Source organism: Felis catus, chromosome E2, assembly GCF_018350175.1.
Source record: "Felis catus isolate Fca126 chromosome E2, F.catus_Fca126_mat1.0, whole genome shotgun sequence".
Classification (NCBI taxonomy): Eukaryota; Metazoa; Chordata; class Mammalia; order Carnivora; family Felidae; genus Felis; species Felis catus.
Window position 1 is genome coordinate 49,786,307 of NC_058382.1, and position 27,348 is coordinate 49,813,654.

The 27,348-nt window shown below is 40.0% G+C and overlaps 1 protein-coding gene across 5 annotated transcripts in view; it reads right to left on the reverse strand.

Moving 5' to 3' along the window:
• CFDP1 (craniofacial development protein 1) overlaps window positions 1–27,348 on the reverse strand; it is a 121,246-nt gene that overhangs the window by 84,294 nt on the left and 9,604 nt on the right. For all 5 annotated transcript variants that reach the window (XM_019820080.3, XM_003998254.6, XM_019820079.3 and 2 more), the window contains 3 exons: window positions 26,224–26,443; window positions 25,560–25,687; window positions 14,156–14,275 (listed from right to left, as the gene is read on the reverse strand). In XM_019820080.3, coding sequence (XP_019675639.1) covers window positions 14,156–14,275; window positions 25,560–25,687; window positions 26,224–26,443 — 468 coding nt within the window. The remainder of the gene's footprint in view (window positions 1–14,155; window positions 14,276–25,559; window positions 25,688–26,223; window positions 26,444–27,348) is intronic.

The window sequence follows — 27,348 nt, forward strand, 5'->3', positions numbered from 1 at the left end:
GAAGAAAGCCCCAAAACCAAGATCCTATGGAAAAAAGAACACACAGATCTGAAAGCAAACCAAATAGAATTTCTAAAAACAAAGAGCTCAGCCACTGAAATTAAATCAGTGGACAAATTAAGAGAGATTAGACACAGAGCTGAAGAAAACGTACAGCATGGGAAAAACAGGAAATAACTAGGAGGCAACTCAGAGAAATAATGTGATAAAAAATACCAAGGAGATGTGAAATAATATGGAAGACAGACTGCAAAGATCTGACATAAAGCTAATAATAGGAGTTGTAGGAGACACAATGCAAAAGAGGCAATATTCAAAGAGATAAGACTTGAGAATTTTTCAGGACTTTCAAAAGCAATGAATCCACATTGTATTTAAACTGCAGAAATCTAAGTCAAAGAGAAGAGCTTAAAAGAGCCTTTATTCTTCATAGGGCATGAATAAGAAAGAATAAAATAACTATATTCATGGTCAAACATTTAATGGGCCCATTAGTGGAATAAGAATCCAAAGAGAGTGTGTGCCAGGGAAGAGTATGGGAGGGCAGCGGTGGCACTTGAAAAAGAGGCAGAATTCCAATAGATGGAGAGATGAGGGCAACCAGGGGAGAAGAGTGAACAGCTGAACAAAGCTGAGGGAGGAGAATATGGGTAGAGAAGACTCTTTTCTGTCAAAGAGAGTAACTCCCAACAAGGTGTGGTTAACTACAGTATGGCGTTCACTAATATCAGGCCAAAGAATGTGAACTTAACGGTAGACGAGTATCAAATTTTTGAGCAAGTGTCATAATCTACACTGAATCTCTGCCAAATTATCTCAGCAGTGGCATGTAGCATGGATACAGGAAGAGGGACTGCAGGCTTCCAGTAAACTTAGGAAACAATTACAATAGTCCAAACCTTTAGAAAACAGTCCAATTACACAGAGATAGATGCTTAATACCCAGAAAAAAGGCAAATGGGAATGGAGGTGAAATACAGAGAGAAAGAGGGGAGAGGAGGGAGGGAAAGAAAAGAAATGATTACCTACAGACATTCTGAATGCAGAATTAAAAGCACTGAATGGATCGGGCAGGTGGGGAGGCAAGGAAAAGAAAGGGAAATAACTGAAGATGCCCTGAGTGATGGAGGAAACCACGGCGGTACATTCTTTCCTCCAGAGACAGACAGGCATTTTGGCTCAGCAGATGACCACGATGGATTGGAAAGCAGCCTTAGATTCCAGTCCAGGCTCTCTCTCGTGGACAAGCTACTTAACTTCACGGGCTCCATTTCTTCAGCTCTGTAAAATGGGAGCACTCAGAGGAAATGAGTTGAATGCTGGACCAATGTCATGTCAAGGAAATTCAGAATAAACTTCTAGCAAGCCGTAAGAAATATGGGTCTGGAGCGCAGAAGAAAGGCCATACTGGAAGGTCAGAGCAGAGAATCACCAACATAAAAGAGATGGTTAAAGCTTTAGAGTAGACGAATGATATTATTACATGCATAAAAAGAAGACACCCGGGAATCTTGACAAAACCTTAAACAAATAAAGCAAAGGTGGCAGTAAGAAGTGCAGAGGCGTACCAGTCTTATCAGGGAGTGTCCTGAGACAGAGTGCCATAGGCAGAAAGGAGTGGTGTTTGATTTTCCATTGCCAACCAATTTCGTCAGCAACTGATAAAATGTAAGGAAAATAAAAGCCTTTATCACAAACTCTCCGTACTATACCTAAAAAACACTAATCCTTTGTTTTCATTATGGTATTAACCAAAATTCTACTCTTCTGAAGCTTAAAAAAAAATAGGACTCCAATTTCATAAAGGCAGATACTTTATAATCTAACCCTTCATGCAGCCGGAATTCTGCCTGGCTCCTTCTTACACGATGCTGTCGTGTAACACACAGCTGATCTAAGTTAGCCCAATAGGAAAGCTGGCTTCACCACATCAGGACTGAGAAATTGAGTTCCAGACGGGTCCAACAAAAGTGAAATTGGAATGGCTTTTTGAAACGGTATAAAAACTTGGATTCAGTTCACCCACAGTGCAACACAGAAACATAATTGGAAAGCAGACATGATGCTTGTGGTTACTGCGCTAAAGGAAACTTTTCCCATCTTTTTTTGAAGCTCGCTACAGTAGATGAAAGGCCAAGATCAAGAGTGTTTTGCACATGGTATTCCTTGAATCTGATTCTCACTTCTGGTCCAAGTAAGTCACGATCTAACTGTAGAGAAATTTCTCCTCCTTTGGCATCTCCCTCTCACAGCTCACCATCTCACAAGCAACTGGGCTAAAAGATTCCAATTTAAAGCAGAAGCAAAGGCAACACATGAGTTTTTCCTGCTCATTCACAAATTAGCAGCTACTGAAATTGTACATTTCAAATTCAAGGAGAGGCTAATAATCAAAAGGCTGTGACTTTTTATGGTCATATGCATCTAAAATTACTAGACCTAAAGATGAATGCTGGTTTGGAATCTTCCATTTTCGCAATGATACAGAAATATTAACCTAGTTTAGAAGTCTTAAGTTATTTCAGCTTAAATTTATCATAGGTTCCCTTGGGTAAAGGTTTTGGCAAGAATCCAAGGCTAAGCAAATGAATACAGTAAGTGCTGGACTTCAGATCAGATTGATTTTCAATCCCTGACCAAAATAATTAGAACACAGCTGCTTGGCCTCTCCCATAAGAAAAATTCCCTGATCCCAATTAAAATATTTACCTAATATAAAACTTTCTATGTAATAATAACCTTCCATGAAATGGCAGCAAGATGCCTGTATCAGAACCTGATCAGAAAATAAGAATCACCGATTGCTATGCTTAGGATAAGTAACATTCTTCACTGTCTTTAAAACATTTGGGAATAGTAACTTCCAACATTAAGGACCTAAGAAAGAAACAGCACAGAGCATTTTAATTGATCTATAATATAGATAATTATATATATCTATATTACAGATCTATGTATATCTTATGTATATATTATACATATCTATAATATAGATCAGTTCCTAAGCTGGCTCACAATTTCTCTCAGTGTTTATAAAATTCAGATTTTTACCTGAACTCCTAGATGACTGAGAATTAACTAACTTTGATGATTTGATACAGTATGGAGATACCTATAGGTGATACTCAAATCTTAATTTATTCTTTCTGTAACATTTGGCAAATACACAGAAATATAGCAGTAGTTTAATTCTTTTTTTTAAAGTTTATTCATTTATTTATTTTGAGAGACAGAGAGAGACAGAGAGAGAGAGAGAGAGAGAGAGGAGAGAATGAGTGAGGGAGGGGCGGGGGTGGGGTGGGGTGGGGTGGAGAGGATCCCAAGCATAACTCAGGACTTGAACTCACAAACTGTGAGATCATGACCTGAGCCAAAACCAAGAGTTGGACACTTAATCAAATGAGCCAGCCAGGCATCCTAGGATTACTTTAATTCTTGAAAAGTCTCTTTTTGGTAAAGGCTTTCAGAGGGGAAACACAAATCAAACTAGCACATTACGAAAATCTAGTTAATGTCATGACTGTGCAGAAGACCTTGATGAATACCAGTAATGGTGTGTAGAAATGGGCCCTCTCACGTAACACGGGAGAGACTTCAAATTGGTACTATTTGGCCACATCTATTAGGATTTAAGTTGCATATATGTGATGACCCAGCAATCCCATTTCTAAGAATCTGTCCCCCAGAAATAACAGCATGAGAACATAAAAATGCATATGCAAGGATCACTACAGAATTATTCGTAACTGTGAAAGTTGGAAAACTAAATGTTCATCAATAAGGGAATGGTTACTCAAGTTATAGAATATTTACATAATGTAATACAATGCAGGCACAAAAAAAATATACATGTTCATACTGAACCTGAAACGATGCCCAAAACAGACAGTTAAGTAAAAATACAAGTTGCAGACTAACACAGAGTCCATTTTTGTTTTCATGTATATACAATGACAATGCATTAGCACAGTGGAAGGATCCGTGTAAAAGTGATAATCAGCAACTATACTGAACAACATTGAACAACACGCATTTGAACCATACAGGTTCATTTATACGCAGTGTTTTTACAGTTAAGTACTATAAATGCATTTTTTCCCTTATGATTTTCTTAACACTTTCTTTTCTCTAGTTTATTTTATGGTAAGATATAGTATATAATTCACGTAGCATATAAAATATGTGTTAGTCGACTATGTTATCAGTAAGGCTTCTGGTCAACAACAGGCTATTAGTGGTTAAGTTTTTGGGGAGTCAAAAGTTATACACAGATTTTTGACTGCTTAGAGAGATCAGCAACCCTAAATGCCACGTTGTTCAAAGGTAAACTGTATTAGCCTCTGGAGTTGGGCATGAAGGCAAGTGGCAAGGAAATTTCACTGTCTCCTTTCTGAAAAAACTTAAGTGATGCAACTACGGGTCATTTTTACTTTCTTATTTGTAATTAAAAAAGCATACAACAATAAAAGCTTTTGTATCTCAAGAAAGAAAATGAAAGAAGAAAAACCATTTTTCACTTTCTAAACACAACGGCAGAGCTGAAAACAAAACAAATATTAATTAAAGAAAATGCAGAAACTGTATAGTACCTAGAAATCTCATGCAAGAGACTAACCTAATTAGGCCAAGAAAAACGTAAAGCACTCAATCTACCAAATCAAGGAAACCTTCGTGTTCCTTGTATGCAGCCAAAGAAGAACCATTTCCGCGGGGAGGGGGGCGGGGGTTCTGCCCTCTAGCGTACACTGAGAGAAGCGAAAGCAAATGAAACTATCAGTGCAACACATTAGCGTTTTATTAGTTAACCAAAATAGTTTCACTTCATTCCTAGAGCATCACAGTTTTCTCTTTGAATGAAGATGTCCACAACCTTGTTTCCAAATCAATTTCCAATGATCATACTTAATAAAACTCTGTGGACATAATAACTTCGGCTGTCTGTTCTTCCCTACACTCCCAGCAAAGCACCCAAAGCATTTTCCTGATAAAGGGTATAGGATATAGCAAAATAACGTTTTAAAAGTTTCTAACACGTATAGACATCTGACTTTTAAACTTAAAAGATTACTGAAGCTTGTTGAAACTGTGACTCGACACTAAGAGCAAAAGGAAGAAGAACACTCTGTAATAAAGTTCAAATCCCTAAGGATTTTCTAAGAACACTAGAATTTGTTCCACCCCGGGGCAACCTTGAAAACCAGTAGGGGCACCTCTTAGGTTCATAGTATTTGCTGTAGGTATTCTGTTCAAACTGACACAGGTTACCCCATCCCGGTAACCACAAATGAAAAATGTTCTTGCTTTGAAAGCTTTTCTATGTCTGAGATTGCTTTAGATGCTCACATTGGCCGGCACTTCACTGTTTGACCCAAATGGTCAAATATTCTACCATTCTCCCCAACCAAAAAACAAAAAACAAAAACCGAAACCAAAAAACTACTACTAGTCTCTCCATTCATAATTACTCCAGTTCTGAGAATAGCCTGGAATAATCTCTTCAAATCAAGAATGTGAATGACATAATCCTTAATAAATTCAAAATATTCCAACTACTGACGGGAAAATCTTTCAATAATTAATTTCACTTCAATGCCAACTCATTTACTCTATACCTGCAACACCTAGGGAGGTATATTGAAAAAGCAAGTTAAGAGTAAGTTACAACTGAATGAAGTTGAGTATTTAGCATCCACTGAAGGACATGAAGGTAAAAGTCCAGTGCAGAGTAGTCTTGCCCCAGTATAAAACACATCATTCTGGAGCTGACAAGTAAGTTAACAGCAGGACCACCAACACTGCCAGAATCAATCATTTCTACTGTCACACTGGGTCCCTGAAATATCATCTGAAAAGCTATTTCTAGCTAGCCCTACCCTGGAACAAATGACGGCCAGAAGAAATGCTCTGAACTGAGATCCCCTACCCGGCTCTCCTGGCAACGCCCTCACATCAGCTGCCTACGATGGAGGACTGAGCCCTCAGTACGAACCAATGACAGAAGCGGCAATAACCATTACCCCAGCTGACTGATCGCATCTTGTCCACAGCTTCATTGTCTGCTGACAGATTATCAATGTACAAACACACCTGGAACTCGTTTTTAAAAACGTGCTGTCCCTGCAATCTCCTAAAATAGTAACAAGACTGAAAGACAGCACAGGAAACCCAGATTAGCCATGGTTAATGGGGAAAAGGCCTACAGGGGAAAAGGGAGGAAAGAGTCATCCAATTTCCCTAAAAAAATTACAAAATTCAAAATAGCTTTCAAAGAGTCCCTCATCAGTTATAAAGCTGAAGAGATACTTCTTACCCCCCAAAAAGTCCAACCAGGTGTGTAAGAAAGAATGGTTGCATAACACAGTGGCTGAGAGCTCAGGCTCGGGTCTCAAATGGATCTGGACTGGGATCCTGGCTCTGCCATCCATTATCTACGAGATCTCCACAAGTTAACGGCACCTTCCTGGGCCTCAGTTCCCTGGTCTATGAAATGGGCACAGAGTTAGCACCCACCTCTTAAAGTATTTGTGTAGATTAAATAATACATATAAAACACTTACCACTGTGCCTTAAATTTGGTAATTTGTCAATAGGAGCTATTTATCCTTTTAAAAAAAGGTAAGGAACACTTAACAGGCTGCATGAAAAGATAATACGTCTGATATTTAATCTAAAGAACTGGTCCCCAAAGGAAACTGACCTGGTCATTAAAGGGAAACGTGTCATCCCCGTTCCTGACTACGGGAACCCAGCAGGTGACATAAATAATGAAGCAGCTGAGTCGGGACCAGGAAAGGACAAACCCCATCTATTCTGCTCCGGCTGACTGCTGCTGTAAGAAAAGAGGGAGGGCAATGGCACGACTTCTCGTTTCTCAAGAAAAGCCAGGAACCCAGATTTTTATGTCAACTCTCCTGATTTTTAAATAATGGCCGAATAAAAACATCTACGGACAGACTTGGTCCACGAACTGCCAGTTTGTGAATGCCTGCCCGGGAATGGAGTCTCAAACTAGAAACTGAAGAAAAGCCCAGTAGTTATATAACCAAGGGACTTCAGCTCCCTAAAACAGCGCGTCTCAAAGGGCACACTGTTGGCATTTTGGAAAAGAAAATTCTTCTCTGTACAAACTGTCCTAAGCACTGCAGATATTTAGTATTCCTGAACCCCACCCACTAAGTACCAGTGGTCTCCTCAAGTCTTGTGACAACCAAAATATCTCACCACACATTTCTGAACACCTCCTACTAGCAGCACCACAACCACTAAGAATAACAAAGTTAAATTCAAAAGTTAGTGGGAAGGTCAAGAACATCTATTTACAAACAGCAATAAAATAAGAACAGGGCCAGCCCTGAGTCTAAACTAAACTAAACTACAAATCCCAAATTATCATCAAACAGGAAATCTCACTAAGTAGAAAGCTTGGAGTTGGCTGTGGGAACAAATCAAAAGGCTTAAATCCCTCTCCCTACTTCTAGAATTAAGACAGAAGGAAACTGCCTCATTTTTTTTCTAGTCATTGCTTTAGTAGTATTACTGAACTTCACAGTTTTCCACTGATCTTGTTTCTAACAGCCGGAGCTTACGTACAGAACAGTTCATGCTTCAAAGAAATTACCGTGGAAGAAATCTGGGCACCCACAGCACCCACCCTTCGGTAACATTCCTGGATTTTTCTCTTATTGCTCATTCTCCTATTCAAGAGCATGTCCAACCAACATGACCAAGCAATTCCACACCCAGATATATACCCAAGTGAAATAAAACCACACGTCCACACAAAAACCTGCACATGAATGTTCACAGACACGTTATTTTTAATAGTCAAAAAGTGGAAACAATTCTACGTCTATCAACTAACGAATGGATAAACAAAATGTGGTATATTCATACCAAGGAGTACTATTCGACCATAAAAAGGAACACAGCACAGAAACATGAATGAAACTTGAAAACATTACACTAAGTCAAAGAAGCCAGACACAAAAGGGCAAATACTGTATGGCTCCAACTGTATAAAATATCCAAACAGGCAACCTAGACACACATAGATGGAGTGGTGACTGCCGAGGTGTGTGGGAGAGAAATGGGAAGGGAGAGGGACTGCTTTTCTTTCCTGGGGTGATGGAAATTATCGTGGCTACACAGCCTCGTGAGGGCACAACTCTGTGACCATGCTAAAAACCAGTGACGTGTAGAATTTAAACAGATGAGCAAATAAAAACAGCTTATAAAAGCGGTTTTTAAAAAGAAAAAGGGGCACCTGGGTGGCTCAGTCGGTTGAGTGTTCGACTTCAGCTCAGGTCATCATCTCAAGCCTTGTGACTTCAAGGCCCCATCAGGCTCTGTGCGGACAGCCCAGAGCCTGGAGCCTGCTTCAGAATCTGTGTCTCCCTCTCTCTCTGCCCCTCCCCTGCTCATGCTCTGTGTTTCTCTCTCTCTCTCTCTCAAATGTAAATAAACATTTAAAAATAAAAATAAATAAATAAATAAGGCACATCCAATTTTAAATCATTAAATTGACTAATACTGTTTGTTCTCCTAAAGACTAAACCATGTCTGCTGGAATAGCCACTTTGTTCTAAGTATCTTAATTATTATTCTAATAATTACAAATAAGCCCTTACTCATAATATTTACTCTTTCGAAACAAGCTGATTTTCCTCTTCTTGGAGTGGCCATTCTCTAGGCATTATTAGTAACCTCACTGTGTACCTCTGTCCACCAGGAACATGGGCACGTGCCCCCTGATCAGACATTTCACAAGGGCATCAAACCAGGAGGTAAAGTCAGATTTGTGAGGTAGCTGGTCGTTTTTATTGTTGTTGATATAAACACCTATGCAGTGAATAACTTGGAGGTCCTTTCTTCTCTGTTAGTGAAAACAAGTGAAATCAGATCTAGCTTTGAAATGCTCAACATGAAAGCAATTCCTTTAAAAGTGAAAGGGCTTAAACACAGATGAACATAAGTCAGAGGTCTGATTGATCACTACAAGAGATTCGGATAAAAATTAAAAACATTTCCACCTAATATTGTGGTTATGTCTACTTTTGGTTACTTTAAGTGAAATGTTCAATGCTCTCTACCAGAATACTATTAAAAAATGTAAAAACTTAAAAGCCAACAAGGTCATGTTAATGTTAGCTCCTGTCCAAGAGGCTGGGAGAAGACGAGATCACCTGCTCAGGCAGGAAGAATGATGCATGGATTAAAGGCTCCTGGGGACCAACTGGTCAAACACACTGAACACGGACAAACCACAGGAACAGTCAGGAACAACTGTCTTCCCAGGTTTTTAGTCTGGGTCTTCTACCTTCAGCAGGACACTATGAGCAATTCTGACTCTTCTATCTCGGGGCAATCGTTGCTAAACTGGCACAATCCACGATGTCGAGGGAGACTTTCAATAGTAAGGTCTTTTTTTGTTTATTTGTTTGTTTTCTCAATAGTCTCAATAGAACAAGAAGACAAAACTATATGGGAAAACAATGTTTTTCACTCTTATGTTTTATTGCTTCAGGCCATTCCCAATCTATAAGGAGCCAACTAAATAGTAAGCCCTTAATAAAATAAGGTGATACCTTGCAGCTAGGATTATAAACCTGTACAAGTCTGAGAGCCCGCTAGCAACCTACTGCTGGAAGAGGTGAGTAATAAATGTTAGGGTTGAAAGCAAGTAGTAAATGTGGGGGTGAAGGCTGACCCAGCCAAATACCCATGAAAGCTGGATTCAAAGGGTCATCGGTGCTGGAATGAGGGCTAGGTAGGGCAGGAGACTGGGGGTGCTGGCAGGAGGAGCGGAGGGCAAGAAAGGGATCAAGAGGTTAGAACAATAGAACTGTGGAAATTTAGACACGCTAAGCAGAGTACTGGGCTTTCTACAACCAACTGTAGAGAACGCTTCTTATCATCTCTGATTCCTGCCTCTAATTAAAATTGGGTGTTTGGTTTACTTCATTCCCAAAGCACAAACTTTGGCTTTTTATAGCCCAAGCAGTGTGCTATTTTAAACATGTAGAGGAAATGCATTTTCAGTTACAAACATTTGCTCCTGTGAATCTGTTCTTACTTGCTAGCAAAGGATGTGAGACAGGATGTTTTACCCTCCTGCTCTGGTTTTCCTGTATTGCTTAAATCTGTTTAGAGAGAAGAAAAATAAACAAATAAAGTGTTTTTGTTGGACAAATCTATAAACTGAAGCAACTCCAAAAATGAAAATGAAAAACATCTGCAGAAAGTATTACAATAATTTTCTTTTAATCAACTGGATTATCCCTACAGATTCTTCTCCTGAAAAGACTTCCCATGCCAGGCACGCACGGCCGGCAGCAGATACTAATATCTGCACTGATAAAATGTGCCCACGTAGACCCTCCAGATCAGATGAATTCCTCTTGACCATCTTTTCCCAAGTACAATTACAACTGGAGAAGCTTTCTGAGATACATTTCAGGAAGATGATCATGCCAACCTTGAAGGCCATCTCCTGGATTTATTTAGAAATTCAAGGTGTAGTACATCAGAATTAAATGTGTCCCCATTTTCACGTACAACTCTAAACACGTTGTTTACCCAGGCAGACACATTCTTGTAATCTGTTACATTCCATTACAGCACTCAAAGAAACAGATTTTAATTAAATTTTACTTGACCCTTTCATAAGGGAGTCAGAAGTCTGCTCATCTAATGAAAAGCGTTTTACCTGTAGGCCCTTCCACATTCTGTCTGTACTTCTGTTCTCTGCCCCAGATGCTGTCATTTACGGACAGCCGGAGAGAGACCCTCTTCTTCTTCAAACCTAGTCAGGCTCCTCTGAGCCCTCTCCTCAACGAGGCCTCAATCTCGGCTCCAATCTTTGTTGGGCTTGTATCTGAGCAATTTAGCCCAATTTCAGCAAGAATCCTGCTAGGCCAGCTTTAAGAGAATTCCCCACTCTTGGTATCTGATGAAGCTCTTCATTCCCCAGCCTTGATGTGTAAGCACTCGGCCTGCCTTCAGCAAGAATCCCGTTAGGTCGGCTTAGCGAGAATCTCCCTATCCCTGGTGTCTCTTAGTAATTCCATCCTCTGACACCCTCTCCACTGCCCTCATCCTGGCTCCCTGGCCCCCTGGCCATAAATTCCCACCTGTCTTTGCTGTACTGACAGCTGAGCCCAATCTCTCTACGTTATTGTGATAGTCTTGACACTTGCTGCAATAATCCTGAGTGAGTTTTCCTAACCATTTTAACAACTATCAGAATGGAATGCCCTGGTAAGAGATGGGAGAGAAGGAGGAGTGAGAGATCTAGGTATTTATGTCCCTGGCTTCCCCCTGGAGAATCCATTGCTCAAGTGAAGGTCTCAGCTCCCATCACGAGGCCCTCCCTGCCTCCAGTATCAAAACTGTTCCCCTTTTTGCCCCCTTTAGGTCTAGGGGAGGTAATGGAGCCTCATTCTTACTAGCCCCAGGCTCACCATACTATTCCATCCCTGTGGTTTTTCATCACTTTGTGAGTTATTAAACTCTCCTCAAAGCATCCTACTTTGACAATGCCATCTGTTTCCTGCTGGGTCTCCCTGATACAGATACCATTTCAGCAATTTATCCTTGAGAGCTATTAGCTCTTTCTAAGAAAGGAAGGCATGGATATAGAATGCTGTGAGATTTCCATGAGTGACTTAGTGACTTAAACAAGATGACCCTGTTAAGCTCCCACTTTCTCCCTCCTCTAGTTATCTTTGTAATTATAGTAACAGAGTGTTTTCTGAAACACACACAGTCTCCAAGGAGAATCTCTAAGCATCAATAGGGGATTATTTAAAGAAATACCAAGCGATTAGAAGTAAAAATTGTGCTAGGTGAAATGAACTATGCTAGGACGCTAAGGTACAAGAAACTTTGCATTTCTACCTGGTACTTGATCCACAGGTAACTTTTACAGTAACACTTAATAAATGCAAGAGACACCGTTTACTAATACCAGACATAAGCCTGGTAACCCAAGTAAAACCTGCAGAAGACTGTCTATGTAACTTGGGAGTATCTGTCAATTCAGATTATAGATTCTGAAATCAGTTCAGTGGCCCATGACATTTTAAGTGACACTTATTATACACAATCACGTAAAGCAGAAAATCAGAATTCACCATACGTCGTACAGGTAAATATTTCACCAAACTTTATTTCACTTTCTTACACACCTATATTTACGAGCATAGTATAGAGTACTGTAAAATGTATTCCTTACTGTGAGTGGCAGTCAATAAAGTCTGAAAGCTACTGGTCTGAAGAGAATCCCTTTCAAACAACTTAACAATTATAAGGCTAAAAACATGCTGTTTCAGCCTAGAGCCTCACATTTTTTGAAATCTCAACCCGTACTAAAAATATCATTTGTCACTCAGCATAGCTGCATCAATAACCAAAATAAAAATTTTATGAAACAATACTTACTATATAATACAATATGATATTTTTTTTATCCCATTTTCTTTCTTTCTTTCTTTCTTTTTTTTTTTTTAAGTAGGCTCCTTGCTGGGTGTGGAGCCCAATGCGGGGCTTGAACTCATGACCCTGAGAGATCAAAACCTGAGCTGAGATCAAGAGTCAATTGCTTAAATGACTAAGCCACCCAGGAGCCCCAGTTTCTTTTGAACAATGATTGCAAACCATAGCTTGAAAGCTACTGGCCTAAAATATTAACAGGGCCAGTGTGGAGAACTCTGCTCACATCACTCTGTTCACATCGTTTCCGCCGTGGTAGCAAGCTCTCAAATCCCTTTCCTTCTCAGGTTTCGGTGTAACTGCTACATGGCTTCTGGTACCCACTCGCTCCAGTGGGAGAGAAACACATGGAATAAGGAGCAGATAAAGAGGCCGGGGCAGATGCGGACACGGCCTGGCCACGTCCTCGTGCTCACCATCACGGCACACCTGGAGAGCAGGATCTTCCTCAAGCACCTGAACTCACAGCCTGAGCGCGGCAGGCATGCAGAAGCAGCCCTGAGCCAGTGACAGGTGGAAGCCAGAGGGTAACTATTCCAGTCTCCTCACCCTCTTTGAGCTGTTCACCACCATCCTGAGATGCCTAGCAAAACCAAGTGAGTACCAGCCACTACCGGCAGTAACCTGCTAGAACATACATCCCGGCCAGGCTGCATTCTCAGCCTTTCCCACCTCCTTCCAGAAGCCCTGGAGTCACCTCTCACATTAATGACTCGTACTCAAACCTTTGTCTCAGGGTCTGCTTCTGGGTAAACGCAACCTAGATGAGCACACACCCGGTTACACAGCACTGTCTGGGGCCAGGGCTGCAAAGATGAGAAAGGACCGTCCTAGAAAAAGCCCATAGTCTGATAAGAAAACCGACAATTTTTGTTTTTTAATGTAAAAACCCAGACAAAACTTTACCGTTCGTAGCGACGAGATAGGTAGGTATGTTTAGGGAGGGAAGGAAGAAGTGACAGACTGTGACCGAAGGGTCGGAGAAGCCCCTGGAAGTGACCTGTTCCACCTCAAACCCTCCAGGACACAGGCCTTCCCACAGAAGTCAGCGGCTGGCCAATGGGCACTGGCCCCGGGCCGGGATCCGCATTCCCGTGCCTGTATGCTAGCGCCCTGCCTTCTAATATTGGCCGTGATGCTTTACATCTTACATACGTGTTAAGAGGAAGGGAATTTTTATTTCCTCCAAAGGAAAACATTCAACTCTTCAGCTAAAAATAACTCAATATGGAAAATATGAAGAAAGAAAAATTAAGTTCCTGACAACGCGCTAACAGAATTATTTGTAAATCAGCTTTGACCTTCCTATGTTCCTTTGAGGTCCTTGGGGGATGGGACCGAGTACTCTATCCCAATTTCCACTAGAAGTTCTAATAAACTGCTGATATTTTCATACAAAAATGATTTTTAAAAGTAAAGTCTACTACATGTTCAGCTCTGTGGTCAACACTGGAAATCAGCACTTTTTTCAGGCTGGAATCAAACGAGAAACCTAAGGCTAATTTTCCTTTGCATCTTCCATTTTGGCGACTATTTCAGGAAAGGCAAAGCGGCAGCAGAATTCCTGCTGTGGGGAAGCGAGTCCCACGAGCTAAAGGGGGTCCGTGTCCTGAAAGCCGCTTCACCAGCCGCCAGGCGCACCTGAGCCCAAGAGCAGGACACTCACCCGGACCCCGCAGGGAGTGGCGGCACAGCTGCGGGGCCAGCTGCCTGTGGCTTTTCTTTCTCGTTTTGCTTGAAGAAAGATTTGGCTTCTTTAGATGTTGCATCCACTTCCTTAGTCACCCTGCAAGGAAGCAGATGTCAAGTTTACAAGAAGAATAAAAAGAGAGAAACAAAATCTAAGGGGAATAAATGACACTAAGAAAGGAAAACACCCACTGAGCTTACGATGAGTTCTGGCTACTGAGTGAGGTTTCTGATTCAAGTCCACTACAACAGTTCTAAAGAAAGGCATTTTTCCCTTACTAAGTGAACAACAACGAATGTACCTCATGTCCCTAAAATCCCCTCCATTACTTCTGCCAGAAGGCCACATGCTCCCGCAGTCACTGCTGACTCACAGCCCCTGTGGCTACCGACGTGATGGCTGAGAAGGCTCTGCCACTCACCTCATGTGGAGATGAGGACTCCTATTTAAAGGTCTAGTAAAAGTTGGATTAGGGAGATGGAATATTTGGGAGGAAAACACTACATTATTTCAAGAAGAGCAACAGTATAAACAATTGGAAATACTCCGCAGAATGCTCCTATTTTACAGCTAAAATAACCGAAAGATGAAACAAAATACCTTAAAACTGGCTAGATCAACACCCATTTGGGAGTGGAAAAAAGCTACAGGATTGAGAATCCTGTCCAATTTCAAACCTGGAAAAATGGTCCTCAACAAAACTGAGTCCTAAAAGGATCAAATAAGGTTATCTACACTGTCTGAAATCTCCGCTAAAGAGAGAAGTGTCTAATGCCTGCTCAGTCTTGCCAAGTCAATAAAAACATCTGAGGAATTTTGTTTAAATTCCAATCTGTAGGAGGGCCCAAGATTAAGGTCATCGTACTCTAAATGTTCAACCAGGTCCTCCAGTAAACTGGCCAAGAATAATGGCAGGTGAATCCAATAAATTCCACCTTTGCAGGAATGTAAACCTGTCTCTTCTCTCCTTCCATCCAGGCTTCTTGGGAGCAGAAGCAAGTTTCTTATTGAGAGCCATCTCATTCCTGCATTCAGTGCTGTGTCACCTACTCAAGCGGCACAGAGTAAGAGTTGGAGAGTTTTGTATTGAGAATCTTCACCGGGAAAGACTGGCAAGTTAATCTTGAGGGGTGACTTAAAGCAACACTACCTTCTGTTACTCTCCTGCCCACATTCTTGCGATGGCTCAGTATTACTCAGAGGATCAAATATAAATTGCCAAACCTCCCATTCAAGACCCTCCAAAATCTGGTCCTACCTTACTCTTTATCAGGCTTAATGGGTGTGTGTGTCTCTCTACTCTCCCAATGAACTTCTCAGTAATGAGAGTCAAGAGTCAAAAACAGAACGGAGAATTTATACCACAGATTAGATCATCATTCAGCAAATATACACTCCTTTCCTGTTAAGCAAGAAGAAACTTGTCTAACCCCCAGATGTTGAGCTTGGGCACACGCTTCAATGGTCAATGAGATGTCTGACAGGAAAAGGTTTAACGTGTCTGTGCTCTTTCACTTGCCCCTTGAGTTCCCCACGTTTGGCCCCATAAGAAGAATACGCCTCAAGCTGGTCCAAGATGGCTGAAAGACACACACTGCAGATCTGAATCCAACAAGCAGCTTAGAGCCAAATCCAGATCAGCTGAACCCCAGATACTCAGAAACACACAGGCAACAAACAAACGCTTGTTGTATACCAGAGTTTTGGGGATGGTTTGTCACACAGCGTTTCTGTTGCAATGGCTGACACATTTACATTTCATGAGCAAGAAACAGGAAATCTAAGGAGTTAAGTCACTTTTCCAAGACTGTCCAGAGATTAAGCAGCAATGCTAAAGAAAACTCCATACTAGACTCTGTTTCTCAAAAATGGTTGCCACAACCCATCCTACATGCTCTTCCAAAACCCGACATCACCTCAACGAGAAGGGAGGTATAGGGCACCCCCTCCTTTTAATCAGGTGGGCCTTTGTGCTGCCAATTTACAGAGTTCGGTGGAGGTGGCACTACATGACTCCTGAGGCTAGCTGAGAAGATGACACAGCTCTTACCTGGCGCTCTCTCTTGAGAATGCAACCTCTAAACCTCAAGTTACCATGCAAGATGCCTGGCTCCTCTGGTCCACCACGCTACGCAGAACATACAGGAAGACCACACAGAAAGGGATGCCTGAAGAGCGTGCTCCGGTCCAGGCCTAAGACATGAGAACAAGGAAACTTTCGAGGTGGCTTCATATCCAGCCACTAACTACAACTGCTTGACACCCTGCGCGAGAGCTGCCTGAGCCCAGCTATCCTCCAGAACTATGAGAAATTACAATAAAACAATTGTTTTATGCCACTAAACTCTGAAGTAATTCCTTACACTGCTATAGAGGCAACCAAAACAAACCCACACCCAAACCTAAACCTTAATGCAGAGTCCCAGGGTACTGGACTAAAAAGAGTTGCTTTGTATCTCCTTGCCCTGGGTAGAATCTGGGGGCAGACCTGAGATGGCTCATTAAGAACAAGTGGATACTCAGCACGCCTGGGTGGCTCAGTCGGTAAAGCGTCTGACTTCCACTCAGGTCATGATCTCACGGCTCGTGGTTTCGAGCCCCATAGTGGGCTCTGTGCTGACAGCTCAGAGCCTGGAGCCTGCTTCGGATTCTGTGTCTCCCTCTCTCTCTGCCCTCCCCCCACTCATCTTCTCTCCCTCTCTCAAAAATAAACATTAAAAAAAATTTTTTTTTAAGGAACAAGCAGATACTTGCACTTAGAAATGATGGTCTGAACACACACTTGATTCTCCACTCCCTACTACACAGTGGTAAATAAATTTACAAAGGGCAAAATTACACAAGGATATGATGAAAAGATGCAACAGAAAAAAGATGCCACTCAAATTTTCTAAAGGTAGAAAGTAAAGAAACAAGTAGAAATTGGCTTTGGTTTTTGTTTTCTCTGACCTAAGCCTATAACCATACGGAACGGCGAACAAGCAAGCCGATTTGTACTATGCTATTCCAGAATGGCTCAGTAAATTGAAATACCAGGAACCTTTGAAGGGAGAAGGAGAGGAGCAGGGCTAACATGAGTTGCAAGTCTGTATCAGGAGCAACTAGATCCCAGACCCCCTTCTTGAACCTCATACCATATGCTGTCCCCCATCCAACCTGGCAAAACCCCATTACTCATTGGAGAAATGAAAACCACAGAATTTCCAAACTCATTGGGCAGGGCTGAAGTCTCATTGTGAAAACAGGGTAATTAAATGAAAATCTATTTATTCACTCTTCCCTTACCACAACAACCTCGGAAGCTCCACACGGCTGAGTTAGTTACAGGATGGAAGGCTGCCCACGTGGACTGGACTTGGCACCAGTAAGAAATATGTGTATAGAGCTGACCCTCGAACAACATGGGGTTAGGAGCACCGACCCCCACACACCTGAAAATATGCGTATAAGCTCTTACTTCCCCAAACTTAACTACTAATAGCCTACTGTTGGTAGGAGGCCTTACTGATAACATAAACGATTTCACACATTTTGTGTAAGTATTACACCATTTTCTTATAATAAAGTAAGCTAAAGAGAAAAAAATATTACAAAAATCACACAAGAAAAAATACACACTGAAGCAGACCCACACTTCAAACCTGTGCTGTTCAAAGGGTCAACTGTACTGTGTTAAGCTGCTGAGTTTCTGGGTTTGTTTCCACAGCATAGCCTAGCATAGCTTCATGATTATTATCAACTGAATAGGAATTTCAGAAAAAGAGAAAATACGTTAGAGGTTGTCAACAAAAAAAGAAACTTTACTACTGACTTCCCACAGCATAGCTGACATCGCAAATTTTAAGATCCACATCAAGGCACATCACTGTAAGATCTTAGAATGTGCACAATAACAGATGAAGATCAAGCGGTCCAAGCTATAAGGAAAGTAAAAGAAGCCTTTATGCAAAGCATGTTTTGTTTTGTTCACTTGTTTTACCACAGCAGTGACAAAGCTCTTGCCGCGGCCGCCTAAAGCAATTTGGTCAACAGTTTCTGAAAAGCAACCTAGACCCTAGATCCAGGAGCTGTGTTAGATATGGAACGTATAAATAAAAATATATGCGTAGTCTCTGCCCTTTAGGGGCTCACAGTCCATCAGGACAGCCAACCATGAAATAAATCATGACAACACAGGATATATAGTAAGTTCCACAAAGAAACCATGAAAAAAGCATAGCCTATGGGAGTATCTCTGTTAGTTTCTTAATGCCAAGGTCCTTTCCACAGTCACAAAGAAATGACATCTATAAACTGTTATGTTTCTCTCAGGGACTTTAGGAATCAACAAGAAAAAACATAAGCAGACTTTTACTCTTCATTGATAGTTATGTCTGGAAGAAATCCATTTTTTAAAAAATTCCTTTTAATGTTTATTTTTTAAAGAGAGAGACAGAGCACAAATGGGGGAGGCGCAGAGAGAGGGAGACACAAGATCTGAAGCAGGCTCCAGGCTCCTAGATGTCAGCACAGAGCTTGACGCGGGGCTCGAACTCGTGAATGGCGAGATCATGACCTGAGCCAAAGTCAGATGCTTAACTCACTAAGCCACCCACGTGCCCCTGGAAGAAATCCATTTTTAATAATCAGTAAGAACTTCAGCTCTCAAAATACCTTCTTCAAGGAAGAGAACAGTTAGGGGTGCCTGGGTGGCTCAGTCAGTTAAGCATCCAATTCTGGGTCTCCGCTCAGGTCATGATCTCACAGAGGCCAAGCCCCTAACAGGCTCTACATTGACAGCCAGGGAGCCTGCTTGGGATTCTCTCTTTCTCTGCCCCTCCACAGCTCACGTACACAAACTGTCTTAGTACAAATAAATAGGAGCACCTGGGTGGCTGAGTTAGTTAAGCGTCTGACTTCATCTCAGGTCATGATCTCATGGTTCGTGAGTTCAAGCCCCGTGTCAGGCTCTGTGCTAACAGCTCAGAGCCTGGAGCTTCAAATTCTGGCTCTCTCTCTCTCTCTCTCTCTCTCTCTGCCCCTCACCCACTCATGCTGTCTCTGTGTCTCAAAAATAAACATTAAAAAAAATTAAATAAACTTAAAAAAAAAAAAAAGGACAACAGTTAAATTATAGACCACTTCAAATATACAAGAGGGAACCCTGACAGGAAACACCCACTATTAGCAATAGTCAGTTCAAGCGTTATCAGCAGAAATGTCATTTTAACTTCATTTCACTTCCTCAGAACTTCCTAAAAAGTCTTTATTTAGGCAGAAACTTTCCATGACTGGCCTTTTCCAAAAGGTGAATCATTTGGGAAAGTCTGAGCTAACTGGCTCAGCTGGTTATGTGATACAGAAGAATAAAAACTACTATTTTCCTGGGGTGCCTGGGTGGCTGAGTCAGTTAAATGTCCGACTTCCGCTCAGGTCATGATCTCGAGACTTGTTGAGTTCGAGCCCCACGTCAAGCTCTGTGCTACAGCTCAGAGCCTGAAGCATGCTTCAGAATGAATCAGTCAATCTCTCTCTGTCTCTCTCTCTCTCTCTCTCACTCTGTCACTCTCTCTCACTCTGCCTCCCCCACTGGTGCTTTGCCTCTCTCTCAAAAATAAATAAATAAACATTAAAAAACAAACAAACAATTTTCCTCATTCCTAAAGGATTACAAGCTACACATTTTTCAAGGGCAAAGAAAACAAAACAAAAAGATAAAAATCCAAAGCTTAATCATTAAGACATAATTAAACATAAAAAACTAACTTTGTGCTAACACTACCTTATGCTTATACTTACAAATTCTTACAGTCATCACTAGCTCTTCCTCACATTTCTTAGATGCAGTAATGCTCTTAACTTGATACAAAGGGAAAAAGAAAAAGCAGAATAATGACATCAAGGGATTAAAAGATATGCTCAAATCCATATGTCAGGTTTGCATCTGGCTGTCAATTATAATTCAGGCCTCCCAAATTCCTATGTGAGGACTTCTTACAATACCTAAATTTTAAGTATAAATAATCTAAGTTAAAAAAAAAATCCTGCCAAATGCCAATTATTAACAGGGTTTTATTTTCTTTAGGAGGAAGGAGTTATAGAGAACGTTTGCTTGTCCCATTACTATCTCTGCAATATACATTTTTTAAGTAAAAAATGTACATTACTTCTGCATATGAAATGTATACATGAGAATGTATACATTTGTAGGGGGGAAAAAAGGTGCTTCCCTGAGCAATTTCTTTGTTTCTTTTTTTTTTAAAGACATCATGCTGCCCTCTTCTGACAAATGATAGAAATAGCAGATTCCCAAATACGTATCCAGTACTTAAAATTCCCATCCCTTTGCTTTACAAAATGAAATAGGAAATTTGTGTCATTAATATAAATACTAATACATTCACAAAATTTATTTGATCAGAAAATTTAATGATTTCTCATAACAACAGTTATTTACCAGCTTTTCTTACTCCCTGTGTAGGGCTGATCATAAAGCTGTAAATCTTTCCTGGCTACCCTATATGACACATGGGAAATAATACAAGCCAAGAAAGAGTTCTAAAACTTTTTATATATTCCTAATGGTGTATCAAACACTTTCTGCATTATTTTGTACGATTTCCAAACCATTAAAGGCTTACTGTCAGTGTTCTGCTACCCTCTACTGGAGAACTCTATATATAGTTTCCAGTGTGATTTCTGGCAGCAAAATAACATTACTAATTCACATCATCAAGAATTATTTAATGGATCCCAAAATGATTGATTATCAGGGAAATGAGTGTCTTTACAATGGAGAATTCTGATAGATATTGCCTAAGTGGTCTAACTTACTGTTATTGATGTACTAGGAAGAAAAACATCACCTAGCATTTTTGTCTAGGTGACGAATCTGAAGCCTATCATGAGTAAACTATGCAAAATTCCAAACTAAGGACCATCCTGCAAAACAGATGGACTCTTAAAAACATACAATTGCTGGGGCGCCTGGGTAGCTCAGTCAGTTAAGCGTCTGGCATCCACTCAGGTCATGATCTCACAGTTCATGAGTCTGAGCTCTGCGTTGGGCTCTGTGCTGACAGCTCAGAGCGTGGAGCCTGCCTTAGATCCTGTGTTCCCCTCTCCCTCTGCCCTCCCCGGCTTGCGCTCTGTTTGTCACTCACAAAAATAAACAAACATTAAAAAACAAAAACAAAAAAACATACAATCGACCCTTGAAAAAGCAGCAGTTAGGGGTGCTGCTACCTGCCCACCACATAGTCCAAAATCCACGTGTAACTTTTGACTGCCCCCAACTTAACCATTAAAAGGCTACTGTTTAACTAGACACCTCACTGATAACGTAAACAATTAACACACACTTTGCATATGTATTACATACTGTATTCTTACAATAAACTAAGCTAGAGAAAAGAAAATGTTACTAAGAAAATCATAAGGAAAATACATTTATGGTACTGTGCTGTATTCAGTGGAAACAAAAATCTACTTACAAATAGACCCATGAAGTTCAAACCTGTGTTGTCCAAGGGTCAACTCTATATACCAGTGTCACGAAATACTTAAATGAAAGGCTTAAAAAAAGGGCTTAACAAGAAAAGACTAAAAAGACTAAATGCAGAGTGTAATCTTGGATTAGATATTGGACTTGAACAAGAAATACAGCTATAAAAGAATTTATCATTGGAAAAACTGGTAAAAAACTTGAGTAGTATTGCATATAGAGCTACTTAAAATGTGGGCTACAAAACTAATTGTTATTGGTCCAACAGAAGATGGGTACAGAAAATGTTAAGTATTTGAAAATTTGTTTAGCAATCTGACAATGTCACAATATTTAAGACACGACTAGCGGACTCAATGAATACAGAACAATTTGGATACTGTCAAACTCGCAAGGTGGTCACATGTGACATCAGTGTATTAGTCACACACAGTGCAACGCTATAATGCGTGTGATAGTTTAGGGTTATTTTATCAAAACCCCAAAATGTGATAAAACATAAGCATTTATTTTTATAAATTATTTTTACAATCATTCTAATTGTTAACCGAGTGTGACTTTTTAAATTTATAGTTTAAAATTAAATTAAGACGGGGCCCCTGGATGGCTCAGTCAGTTAAGCGTCCAACTTTGGCTCAGGTCTTGATCTCACAGTTCGTGGGTTCGAGGCCCGCTTCGGGCTCTGTGCTGACAGCTCAGAGCCTGGAGTCTGCTTCAGATTTTTTTGTCTCCCTCTCTCTCTGCCCCTCCCCCCACTCAGGCTTTCTCTTTCTCTGAAAAATGAATAAACCTTAAAAAAATTTTTTTTAAATAATTAAATTAAGAAAGTAAAATCAGTATTATTTTCTTAATCCTAATGTAGTGATGGCAAAACAAGCCTCCCTGGGTATTTCTCTAAAGAAAACAAAGCTTTTCTGAATGCAGCAGTAGTAAACCACGTGATGATGGAAGCAATTCCAAAGAAACAAGGCCAATCGAAGGTCAAACTGCTTTTATTTTATGAGCACTCATACACGGAGTTTGGTTTTTGATCATGTAGTGCTAAAACCATAGTGAGCTCTTTGCAGATGTTTTGGCTAATGAGGCAACGAATTCATCAAAACTTCATTGGTATTTATATACAAATCATAAATCCAAAATCAAAAGAATTCTTTGAAAGAAAGAGTACTGACCTAAGAAGCCAATAGAAACAGGTGCCAAATTCCATACATTAACGTTAATTAGTGTATTGTAGTCCTCCAAGAAAGAAGCACTTTTGGTTAACTAAAGAAGAATGAGCCACCGCCAAGACATCAGTCAGACTTTATGGAAGATGTCTGCTTGGAAAGCTTGGTGAATCTGTGATAAAGAAGGTGATTCAAGTACAACTTTCCAATAACACCACAGCTTGAAGGCTTCAAGATCTAGCTTATGATAGTGAGAATGATAATAAAGTTAGCAAAATGTTTTTTCAATGCATTTGAAGAATGCCAGGTTATTATTAACATGAAAATTATGATACATGTGTGATTTTAACATGAGGGTGATGCAAAGGATTCTTTTATCAGTTTCTGGTTGACAAACATTAACTGACACCAATCTGTATAATAAAACTAAGATTGCACTGTTAACAATGTGATTTGGAATTTAAGTGTATCGAAGAGTATGTTCTAATGGCACAGCTGCAAGACAGGAGAACAGATTAGATTAAGGAGCTTGTGCTAGAACATAAAATTAACACACTGCTTCCTTCACTGAGAAAAATCCTGCCACCAAAACAAACAACTCCACTGTTCTTAGTACAGCAGTAAAAATTGTAAATTATGTAAGGCTAAATGCACTACATTTTTTCAATGCCTGTCTTTATATGTGTTAGGCTGAAAGCTGACCGGAAATGTACATATATTATATCGCGTGCTGAGGTACAATGGTTATGAAAGAGAAAAATGCTGTTGACAAGATGAGCTTCAGAATAAACTTAGTGTCTTTAAAAGAAAAACACCAGTTGGTCTCCAATTTTAAAGATCTCAATCAGACAGTATAACTTGGCTTATTTGTCTGACCTTTTGTATTTTTAATAATCTTAGTACTTCCATGCAAGGAAATGATTCAACATGATTTCAGTAGCAAATGGATTATAAATAAAAACGAAAGCCAGAAGCCTGGAAGAACAGAGTTTCTACAGATTAACATGTCTCACTGAAAGTTCTGAATTCCATTTTCTGTCAAAAGAATAGCCAGACACAGGGAATTCATGAATGCAGAATTCCTGTTTTCCACTGAAATAGAACTTAAATTTAATTATAACCTGACAGGACAAATTGTTGGAATCGGCTACTGACGAAGCATTAAAGATAAACTTTGAAAATACAGTATCACTGACTTCATTCTGTATAAAAGTAAAAATAAAAATCTTGAACTTAACTGAAACAGTTTTAAAATCTGTATTTCCATCCTCACAAGAGTATCTGTGAGATGGGTTTATAATGAGGATTATTAAGAAAAAGAAAGAAAGACAGGGCGCCTGGGTGGCTCAGTCGGTTAAGCGTCCAACGTCGGCTCAGGCCATGATCTCACAGTATGTGGGTTCAAAACTTGCGTCGGGCTCTATGCTGACAGCTCAGAGCCTAGAGTCTGCTTTGGATTCTGTGTCTCCCTCTCTCTCTGCTCCTACCCCACTCACGCTGTCTCTCTCTCTCTCAAAAATAAACATAAAAAAAAAAAAAAAAACCCACAGAATTTACATATCCATTATCCTCCAGTAGTGTGATCATGTATTCATCATAGACACAATAAATTAACAAAGAAATGAGCTATTTTGTCACATTAAAAACTAAAAATTAACATATACAAGTATGTATTCAAGGTGTGCATCTAGATGTTAAGTATTGAGAACTGATATTTTACTCCTGGCTTTTTGTTTTGTTTTTATTATAGAATAATGTAAACGTATAAACAGAACAGTGATTCCCTGTACTAATTATTTATACTCCCACCTTCAATAAACAGCATGCAGAACTATATAAATCTCTTCCTATTCCTATCTGATGTTCATTTAGACTATATTTATTGAAACGTATATTTGTATCTGTTGAATCTCGTTGTTAAAAATTTGGGCTTGTATTTTCTATATCTTTTAAATTTATTTTTCTAACAATTCCTTTTTATTGTGTTTTATAAGAGTATTGGTCTGCAGCAAGTTGAAAATTGTAAATCAGCATCCTTCACCACAGATTTAGATAATAATGTGCATTAATGTGAAATTTAGTGGATGTAACAGTTATGTTATACCATGAAGAAGAATGCCTGCGTTCTTAGGAAACTGTGCAGACATATTTAAGAGTGAAGCATCATGATGACTACAAGCAATTCTCAAATGGTTCAGCCAAAACAAAAAGACAATAATACAGATCTAGATGATGGAGACAGAGGCCACACATTAACAAGTGGCGAATGTGTATAATAGGTATATGGGTACTCATTGTAATACTAATTATTGTAGCATAATGCTGTGTGAAATCTTTCAGAAGAAGTTGGGGAAAAATATTTTTAAAAAAATAAAAAGTTCTGCTCCACACAATTTATAAAACTAATAATGCCAATTTTTTTTTTCCAATATGAATTTTGGGGAGAAAATGGGAGAAATGACTCTTGCGAGAAATGACTCAGCCAAAGTCACAAGGCATGGCAATAAGTGGAACCAAATACTTTTTTTTTTTTCTCTCAGACACTTCACAATACCTACAACTACATCATGTTCCCTGATAATTCATGGAACCACCACTCTCCTGGAGTGGAAAACAAAACTCTTCCAAAATATTATGATGATAGAGTAGAATGAGGCCAGATGTCTAACACCATTCAAAAGATGCTCATTTTTAAACAAACTAGTTTCAAAGTCTGTAACGGTCACCTTACCTGACTTCTTCACCAGCAAAATCAAACACCTTGGTGATTTTAACTTTCTCAGTTTCTTTAGGTTTCTCCAGCTCTTCTGCTCTGACCAACAATTTACTTGAACCCGTCCCTTCAGTCTTCCCTCCACTCTATGAGAAAGGTAAGAGATACCATCACAGTTTCACATAAGGATGAAACCTAAAAGAACCATCCCAACATGCTATTTTGGGCTATTCTGAAATGTTTCACCTCCAAACTGAAGACCTACTGGAAATGTATTTGATTAGAAAGGCTTGCTTTTTCTACCATAGGGAATGCTTTGCTTTTTGCTTAGAATTCTTTTTAAAAGGCATCCGGTCACGGGGTGCCTGGGTGGCTCAGTCGGTTGAGCGTTCAACTTCAGCTCATGACCTCACAGTTTGTGAGTTCAAGCCCCGCACTGGGCTCTGTGCTGTCAGCTTGGAGCCTGCTTTGGATTCTGTGTCTCCCTCTCTCTCTGCCCCTCCCCCACTTGCAGTTTGCCTCTCTCAATCTCTCAAAAATAAATAAATGGAAAAAAGGAAAAAAAAAGGCATCTGGTCTGACTTCTGCTGTAAGCATCAAATCTCAGTTTGGAAATAAAAGTCTATCCGGGGAACTTAGGGTATTTCCGGAAAGTCTACACCTCGTTTGGCTATCGACTTACTTTAACTTGTGTATTTGGGGGCACTTTTGGCTTTGGTCCTACATCGTTGAGGAAGCTGGCCCAGAGCTCATCCTCCTTCTTCCTCCTCGCGTCGTCTGAGCCAATGTCCTTTTCCTGCTCTGCAGCTGCATCTCCGTCCTCACTGCTACTTCCCTCGGAGTCCTGGTTGGCGTCCTCCTCGTCCTCTTCTGCTAATGAGAGGCCACCTTGTTTTCTCTTCCTACATCACCAACAGTCACAAGGAAAAGGAAAGACAAAACAGATAATGTGAAATTATTTCAGCTATCCCCTCCTCGATTCCAAACATACTGTTGCAAATCCGAGAAAACTCTAAAATCTGAGGACTACTGATTAACACCCCACCACCCCCCTGGGGAAGGCAGGGGAGGTAAGCTGAGATTCTGTGGAAGGAAAGAATTGAGCTCATACAGTTAGCAATTTACCCAAACACTGAGACTCAAAATATAGTGATTTACTTCTAAATCAGGACCAGCTATTTTCACGAAGAAAACACCCAAAATCACCTCACAGAATCAATCTGTCCAGGAAGTGTGTTCCAAGAACATATACTCCAATTGGAGAACATGTTCTATTGAGGAGAGCATCAAATTTATTGGCACTGTTTCTTCCTAGAGTTCTCAGGAGGTAAAAAAAAAAAAAAAAAAAAAAAAAAATCCATGTTTTTTCCCACTTTCTGAAAATATGAAAGCTGGCATACAGAAAAACTCAAGGACCAGAGAACTGGGCCCAAGACCTAAAAGAGTGAATTGCTTCTTAGACTATTCTGACTTCAATTTTCATTATGAAAATTCTTTCTTCCTTTTTTATAAATGATAATCTACTTTTTTGCTTCAATGCCCAAAAAGATATAAATACTAATCAAAGAGAGATAAAAGACTTCTATGGAAGATTCTCTTACTGAGCTAAATAGCCTGTCAAAATTTTCATAATTTGGTGGTGGCGGGGGTGCAATTCAGTTGCAGGCCTGTGGAATGCAATTTGCTAATATTTATTAAAATTTTTTTTTTACTGTACAAACCCTGGATCAAACGATTCTACTTCTACAGATCTGTTTCACAGATATACTTGTACCTGTACAAAAAGACGTAACAAAGAATACTCACT